The sequence below is a fragment of the Galeopterus variegatus genome, unplaced genomic scaffold (genome assembly GCF_000696425.1).
Source record: "Galeopterus variegatus unplaced genomic scaffold, G_variegatus-3.0.2 Scaffold2362, whole genome shotgun sequence".
Lineage (NCBI taxonomy): Eukaryota > Metazoa > Chordata > Mammalia > Dermoptera > Cynocephalidae > Galeopterus > Galeopterus variegatus.
In genome coordinates this window covers 69421-78630 of record NW_007728473.1, presented here as the reverse complement: position 1 = coordinate 78630, position 9210 = coordinate 69421, and the positions used below count along the sequence as shown (strand labels likewise).

Genomic DNA, 9210 nt, shown 5'->3' with positions numbered 1-9210 from the left:
TTTTTTTTTTTTTTTTTTTTTTTTTTTTGGTGAGGGCAGAGCCCTCATGACTTATTCACTTCCCAAAAGGCCTCACCTCTTAGTACAATCACATTGGATATTAGATTCCAACATGAATTTGGGTGGGACACCAACACTTATGCTATAGCAGGTCTAGGGTTTTTGCAAAGATGAGAGAGACTTGACTGTGCTTAAATGCAATAAGTAGATGCCAGTAATGAAGGAGGTGAAAATACAGGAGAGAATAATTGAGAGGGCTAAGTCCCCGACAAGGTGGGTTTAAGTGTGTTTTTTAAACGTGTCTGCCCTCTGCCTGAGTTTATAAGGAACACACTGCAGAAATGTAGTGCGATATCATTTTAACAGTGTAGAATAGCTGTTGTAGTTGTGAACAATTTCAATTATAGGAGAAAGGGGGTATATTACTACAACTTAAGCCAGTCAATAAACTGTTCACTAACTTCTATTCAGAATAAATCTGGTGCAGAAAATGGAAGAATCATCCTGCAACTATCATTCTTAACTATATAGGTTGCTGTGTTTTCTCTGGAAAGCTTTGGAGTAATTTTTTCCTAATGTAACTGTTAAGTATTTAAACTGATTTATATATTATTTTACTGAGATAATCAATACTGGTTGTTAAAAATGATGGCAAATTAGACATTCAAAATGTTAAAGTCTGTCTTTATAGGACTGAATAAGGGTAGAGATTTCTGTTTAGTACTATATTTACTAGTTTGGATTATATTTACCTTGTACAGTCATTTATTTGTCTCCCCTTTAATGAGGGTAAGAAATAGGTAATATAGGGCTAAAGCTGTATTGAATATTTGTCTGAACTGATGGGTGGTGCCCTCAAGTTACTGTAAAGGTGAATGGTCATAACTCATTCTGGTGGTGGTGTAAAGTTTAAGGTTTTTTTTTTTTTTTTTTCCTTCTCTCTTTTAGGTTTTACACTTGTGATTTGTCCATTGGTCTCTCTTATGGAAGACCAATTAATGGTTTTAAAACAATTAGGAATTTCAGCTACCACGTTAAATGCTTCTAGTTCAAAGGTATGCTTCTGTGTCTTTTTTAATTTTTATTTTTTAAAATTTAAATTCTACACTGAAGTAGGAACCTTAGCTGCAGTTGAGTTGCTTATGAAATTTTAAACTGTTAACTATTTATATCAGCAGTTGCAAACTACTGCTCATGGGCCAGTTCTGATCTACTGCCTATTTTTGTATATCCCATGAGCTAAGAATGGTTTTTATATTTTTAAATGGTTAAAAAAAACCCCAAGAGTATTTTGTGAAGTGTGAAAATTATATAAAATTCAGATGTCAGTGTCTGTGAGTAAAGTTGTATTGGAAACAACCATGCTCATTCATTTATGCATTGTCTATGGCAGCTTTCACACTGTAACAGCAGAGTTGAGTAGTTGTGATAGAGACCATATGACCCACGAAACCTAATATTTACTGTGTGTCACTTTACAGGAAATGTTTGCTGACCTGCTTTTTATTATCCATCTTAAAATAATAAAAAATAATTTCTAATTATGCAATTTAATTAAATACAAAAAATAAATTACTAAGAAGATACTCTGTACCTGTGGAATTTTTTCTGTTTGAGAATGGACTGTCTTACCTTCATCTGTAGAATAAAGCATTTCCCAGCTATTCCTTTCTTAAAAGCATATTATTGAAATCTTCAAAAGTATAGAGAATAATATAAAAAGTAGAGAGAATAATATAAAAACTGCCATGTACCAATTAACACCTGCAACAGTTATCAACAGATGGCCAATTTTTTTTCGTCTGTATATCCCCAGTTTTCCATCTTCCCTCCCCCTTGCTTTATTTATTTGAATTAAATCCCAGATGTTATATTTTAGTTAGAAATTCTTCAGTATGTATCTCTAACTTTAAAAAAAAGTGCATTGACATCATCACATTTAAAAAATTTAGTATCGGGCCAGCCCGGTGGCGCACTGGAGAGTGCGCCGCTTGGGAGTGCGGAGGCGCTCCCGCTGAGGGTTCGGATCCCATGTGGAGACCGGTTCCCGCTCACTGGCTGAGCGCGGTGCGGGTGTGACACCGAGGGTTGCGATCCCGTTGCCGGTCCCCAGTACAGGCGCAACACCAAGGGTTGCGATCCCATTACCGGTCAGTAAAAAAAGACAAAAAGGAAAAAAAAAAGCTAAAAAATTTAGTATCAATTCCTTAATCATCAAATAAATGTATTCAGATTTCTCTCTCATTACTTTTTATGTTTTTGTTGGAGAGAGAAAAAAAGAACATGTATCTTAGAGTGTCTCTAGGAGTTAACAAACTGCTTCTTTGCTGGGACAATGAAAGCAGTCTCTTTCTATACCATTCACCATTGTTTTTTAATACTTTTTTGGTCTTAATTAGGTTAGAAGGAAAAAAATGACATAATAATGTATAAAATAGTATCAGAATACTAAGAGCCTACTGTTATCTAAGATTTATTTTTATTATATATAAATACATATTTTATTAGAAAATTTTTTTTTTTTTTTTTTTTTTTTTTGGTGGCTGGCTGGTATGGGGATCCAAACCCATGACTTTGGTGTTATAAGGATGTGCTATATTAGAAAATCTTAATTTAATGAATGTTACTATATAAAACCCATGGTCTTTATATTTAAATAAAGATTATAAACAGATTTGATGGCATCATTAAAACAGCTGATAAAGAATAAATTTTGTTCACAGATATATAAAGTGATACTTATTTAAATAAAGATTATAAACAGATTTGATGGCATCATTAAAACAGCTGATAAAGAATAAAGTTTGTTCACAGATATATAAAGTGATTATAAACAAAATGCTAAAATTATAAAACCCACCTTTAACAACCATAGCTATTGCTTTTAGCTCACATGTTGGAATTTATTGTGAACAATTTAGAATTTTGCCTTCATACAATAAATGTTCTTTATTAGAGTATCTTCATGTTCATTTTTTTGTTCTCTTTTTTGTCAAACGAGATTATTTTTTATCATCAACAATTTGGATGTAAGTAAATAACTAGAATGTTTACACAGCTGCCATGAAGTTTACTAGGACATGGTTTCAATTTTAATGTTCTTAAACATCTGCTTCTAGAAGAGCCCAAGGCTGCTGTTTTTGAGTAATGAATGTCTTCATTTACCACTTAGTATTGCAATCTGCTGGCTTAGTTCTGCCATCATTGTGTCTATTTTGTCTTTTAATAGGAGCATGTAAAATGGGTTCATACTGAAATGGTAAATAAAAACTCTCAGTTAAAGCTAATTTATGTGACTCCAGAGAAAATTGCAAAAAGCAAAATGTTTATGTCAAGACTAGAGAAAGCCTATGAAGCAAGGAGATTTACTCGAATTGCTGTGGATGAAGTTCACTGCTGTAGTCAGTGGGGACATGATTTCAGACCTGGTATGTATGTTTTATCTAGAAAACTCTTTGATGTTAGGGACTATGTTCTTAATTAGGTTCACGTGATGTAAATCCGTGCTTCCATTAAAATAGTTCTCTGAGAGTTATTAGATATTTTCTCTTGCATTAATATGAGGGGGGCCAAGAGGCAGAATCTTTAATCTCTTCTTCTCCACTGTAGTGTTTAGTCTATTTGCCTTTAACCTTTGCCAATATTATCCCATCTCTGTGGCATTTACGACCTCTAGGTAGTCCCTCACGTTTGTCGAGGAATTTACATTTGCTTCAAAGTTGTCTTCTTCACTCATCATTCTGGGTGTCTTTCAGGGTTAAGGTTCTATGAGGTATTTTAATAACTTTTCTTCATTCCACCAACCTAATCCTACAGTTAGCCTGAAGTACACATTAGTTCACCACTTTTTCTCCTCCCACCTCCCTCGCCTCTGGTAACCATTATTCTACTCTCTATTTCTATGAGTACCCCCCCCCCTTTTTTTTTTGATTCCACATATGAGTGATATCATGTGCTATTTATCTTTTTGTGCCTGAATTACTTCACTTAACATGATGGTTTCCAATTTCATCCACGTTGCTGTATATGATAGGATATCATTTTTTTTTAATAGCTGAACGGTATTCCATTGTATATATGTATATATACCACAGTTTTTTAATCCATCCATCTGTTGATAGACGTTTAAGTTGATTCCATCTCTTGGCTGTTGTGAATAGTGTTGTGATGAACATGGGAGTGCAGGTGTTTTTTTGATATATTGATTTCATTTCCGTTGGGTATATACCCAGGAGTGGGATAGCTGGGTTGTAAGGTAGATCTATTTTTAGTTCTCTGAGGAATCTCCATACTGTTTTCCCCAGTGGCTGTACCAGTCTACACTCCCACCAGCAATGTAGGAGGGCTCCCTTTTCTCCACATCCTTGCCAGCATTTGTTATTTTAACTTGTTGGTAATAGCCATTCTAACTGGACTGAGGTGATATCACTCTGGTGTTAAGTTGCATTTCCCTGATGATTAGTGATGTTGAGCATTTTTTTCAGGTGTCTGTTGGCCATTTGTATGTCTTTTGAGAAATATCTGTTCAGGTCCTTTGCCCATTTTTTAACTGGGTTGTTTATTTTTGCTGTTGAGTTATTTAAGTTCCTTATATATTCTGGATATTAGCCCCTTGTGTGATGTATAGTTGGCAAACACTTTCTCCCATTCTGTAGGTTGTCTCCACTTTGCTGATAGTGTCCCTTGCTGTGCAGAAGCTTTTTAGTTTGATGTAGTCCCATTTGCTTATTTTTGCTTTAGTTGCCTGAGCCTTTGTGGTCTTGTTTAAAAATAAAAGTAAAAATAAAAACAAATTAAAAAAAAAGCCCTGGTTACTCCCATTTCATGTAGGGTTTCCCCTATGTTTTCTTATAGTAGTTTCATTGTTTCTAGTCTTAAATTTAGGTCTTTAATCCATTCTGAGTTGATTTTTGTGTATGGTGAGAGAGAGGAATTTAGTTTCAACTGGTCTCCCTTTCTTCAGTCTTGCCTTGTTCCAGCCTATCCTTTGCACTACCACACCAAAAAGTGATTTCTGAAACATAAGTCTATCTCCTTTGTCTGCTTGAAAAATTACATGATGATTCCTTATTTCCTATAGGATAAAGTCCTAGCTTCTTAGAATCAACTGACTATATGATTATTGTTCATAGTTTTATTTAAACCTGCCTTTCTGTACCCTTCTACATAACGGTATCAGTCAGGCTTCATGCAGGGAAGAATAGTTACTGTGAATGTTATGGGAATGCTATGGAGGGATTTATCCTAGGAAGTAGACTTAGCAGAGTTGTGGAAGGATGGAGAAATGAAGGTCTGAAGGGGAGAATTGAAGGGCTAAAGAAAAGTTACTGTCTAATCCCAAAGCACTGGTGGAGGAGGATAAACAGGAGCTTGTAGGGGAATGTACAACTGGCATGTCTAGTGCCAAAGGGGACCACAAAAGGGAAGCTCACGGAAAGGTCTCTGGTAAGCCATTTCCTCTGAGTAGCTGTTACTTCTGTGGGTCTGTTGTCAAGCCTCTCATGGGTCCAGTGATGATCATCAGGGCCTGCTGTCGGGATGAAGTGCTGAATGAAAAATGGAAAAGAACTAGGATGAGCTAGACTGGGCACTTCTGCATTTGTCCATCAACCTATCTGCCTGGAAAGACCATCAAAAAGTAATGGCAGCTGGTTCACTTCTGCCTCCCAAATCTTTGACAAGTTCCTCTTTTGGGTCAGCTCTGACTTGGAACCATACAGGGAAGGGGATTCTGGGAAATACAGTTCCCAGCTTAATGGATTGGACAATAGATCCATCCAGCACAATAGCCTGTGAACTGCTTGTTGCTATCTGAACATGCTGAGTTAAGGTTTTTTTCTTTTTTTTTTTTTTAAATATCTTTTTATTTTGTCAATATACAGTGTGGTTGATCATTGTGGCCCATTACCGAAACCTCCCTCCCCCTCCCCCTCCCCCCCCAACAACCTCATATCTGTTCACTTATCGTATCAACTTCAAGGAATTGTAATTGTTGTGTCTTCTTCCCTCCCCCCCAGTTTATTTGTGTATTTATTTATTTTTAGCTCCCACAAATAAGTGAGAACATATGATATTTCTCTTTCTGTGCCTGACTCGTTTCACTTAATATAATTCTCTCTAGGTCTATTCATGTTGCTGCAAATGGCAGTATTTCATTCTTTTTTATAGCAGCGTAGTATTCCATTGTGTAGATATACCACATTTTCCATGTCTACTCATCTGATGATAGACATTTGGGCTGGTTCCAACTCTTAGCTATTGTAAATAGTGCTGCAATGAACGTTGGAGAGCAGGTATACATTCGACTTGATGATTTCCATTCCTCTGGGTATAGGAAGGGAAGAAGATCAGGCAGATGAAGCAGCATATACACTGCAAATACACTGGCATTAAATTGCTCAGGATGTTAAATCAGCTTAACATTCCCTTCCTAGTGAACTTCTGCTCGTTTTTTGAGACCCAACTCAAATGTTATCTCTGAAATCTTCCCAACTTCCCAAGCAATTGCTTTCTCCTAGGTTTTCATAGTAGTCCTCTACCTTATTTGCATTTAGCACTTTCTCCCACATTTCTTTCTCACCTTCCTCCAGATAGTTTAAGTACTTAACAGAGGTTAAGGACAGTTTATCTAATGATTTAGATGTATATGACAAGTGTGAGCCCAGAATGGTTTCCCTGAAATAGGAAATATATGATATAAAAAATATATAAATATTAATAAATACTTCATATTTAATATAAAATATATAAAAAGCAATGCCTTCACCAAGCCTTTTCTGGCCTGAACTTGTCATTCTTGGATAATATTAGGTGATAGAAGGGCTTTGACTGATGGTCTCTTTTATCTTTTGAAAGTTGTAGTAGATTCAAACACTACAGCTATTCCTACTGTCTCTTGAATCCACTGTTCAGGTGTAGACCAATACATAGCTCGATAGAATGTTTAGTGTTCTCTCTCTTCAACAGGGAGTTCCACCTCTGGTCAAGAACAATGTTTCTGAAGAAAAATATAAATAAAGGCTGCCTATTTAAAAGGGCTAGGAGGCAACTGCAAATTTGCTGTTACAGATAGCTATGGAAATAAAATTATAGTAGTCATTGGTTATCTGCATAATGTTAAAAGGTGTAATTTAATCCTTGAAGGATAGAAAGAGGGCCACTTTGTTTTTTTTTTTTTTTCCAGATTATAAAGCACTTGGTATCCTAAAGCGGCAGTTCCCTAACACATCCCTAATTGGGCTGACTGCAACTGCAACAAATCATGTTCTGAAGGATGCTCAGAAAATTTTGTGTGTTGAAAAGTGTTTTACCTTTACAGCTTCATTTAATCGGCCAAACCTTTATTATGAGGTATATAACTTTTATGTCAATTTTTTACTTTTGTGAAGAATTACTGCAAAAGTTATACCTTCTCATTATGTTTATTTGTGTAAGTTAACTATTAAAGTTTTTAACATCAGGTGATTATAAGGAGATTGATTAATTATTGCTTTATTTATATATCTGTTGTGCTGGATAATCCCTTGTTAGCTAAATAGAATACACTACCTTCCTGGGTGATATTGTCTTTTATAAAAGATATGAGCAAGTCAGATGTATTTGTTAAATTTATGTACATCCTTTCCTTGTGCGAGGCTTAGGAGAAAGGATGGAGTGATACCAAAGACCCCAGTGACATCTCTATTGAAATTAATTACTAAGTAATATAAATATTAATAGGCCATTAAAGATTTGCCAATACTCCCTATGTAGATTTAATATTTAGCCTTGAAAATAAAATAACCTAACAGCTCTCTTTTCTTTCTTTTAACGCTTTTAAGATAAATTTAATCTTTTTCCTAGTTTTCATTGAATAGTTGTTTATGCTGTGGCTTATGTTTTTATGAAAGTAGTATCAGAAAATAAAAAAGACCCCATCTTTACAAGTTATTCACTGCTTCTGTGCCTCCTCATCTCTGGTAAATTAAAAAATACAGATCAAAAAGAGAGTTGGCAGTGATGAGTCAGATAGGTTGAGTTCTATGAGGCAAGTGAAGAGTAATGGAAAAAACACTATGCCCATGGAAGAACTGCACTTTCAAAGGTGTAAGTAAACAGCTACTTAGATGGTACTTATTCATTTACTTTTTAGTAAGTTAGGTTTTTTTTTTTTAGGTTCGGCAGAAGCCCTCAAACACTGAAGATTTTATTGAGGATATTGTAAAGCTCATCAATGGGAGATACAAAGGGCAATCAGGTAATATAAAAACATATCAACTTTGGAGACTGAGAGATAACTTGTGTAGATATACCACATTACACCAATAATTATGCTGATAAATGACTAACACAAAAATATTAATGTATGGCAGGACAAGTAACTAATACAAAAATATTAATGTATGGCAGGACATACTTGAACGTGTTGTGATAAAATTAATTTACTTGCTAATCTTAGAAACAGGGTGTGACATTTGCTTATGTCACAATTAGAAGTCATAGAAATGTCTGATTTATTTTTGCTTATTTACACATTATTGCTTTAGAGTAGACCTACTCACAATGTTAATTATCGACAGCACGTATTTAGTAAGTATCCACTGTATACAAGATAGAGGGTTAAGCACTGATGTTCTAAAGGGATATAAAATATTGTCCCTTACAGTAAAGGACACATTAAGGAAATACACAGCACATATTGAATAGATCAAGTATAGTGGGAGTTGAGAGTATATAAGTGTTCCAGGATTAGTGACTAGACAAATGGTACGAAGCAGAGTTTAAGTAAAAGTAGCATTTTAAAACTGTTCTATATTTCAGGAGACAGTACTGGTGTCCTGGGTAAAAGGAGTTCCAGGGTCAAATAAGTTTGAGAAAGGCTGCAGCTGTTTATCCCTCCTGGAGATTCGCAGGGTGTATCAGCACATTAGAAGCTCTGACCAGCCCTGATAATAGAGAGAAGTCTGTTTAACTTTGTTGAATGCAGTGTTCCCAAACTCATTTGCACATGGAACTTTTTTCACAGCAAACTTGTTAACATCTTATGGAACTGTGGAACATCAGTTTGAAAAATGCTATGTAGTGGGAATTAAAGTTGGAGAGAGGGCCGGCCCGGTGGCGCACTGCTACAGTGCGCCGCTTGGGAGCGCGGCAGCGCTCCCGCCGAAGGTTCAGATCCCACATACAGACTGGCCTCTCACTGGCTGAGCGAGGTGCGGGAGCAACACCAAG

At 35.7% G+C, this 9210-nt stretch overlaps 1 protein-coding gene across 1 annotated transcript in view; it reads left to right on the top strand.

Moving 5' to 3' along the window:
• Positions 1–9210, top strand: part of RECQL (RecQ helicase-like) — a 27189-nt gene that overhangs the window by 9418 nt on the left and 8561 nt on the right. The window contains 4 exon segments of the mRNA XM_008581473.1: positions 949–1055; positions 3230–3428; positions 7184–7350; positions 8155–8236. Of these exon segments, the coding sequence (XP_008579695.1) occupies positions 949–1055; positions 3230–3428; positions 7184–7350; positions 8155–8236 (555 nt within the window).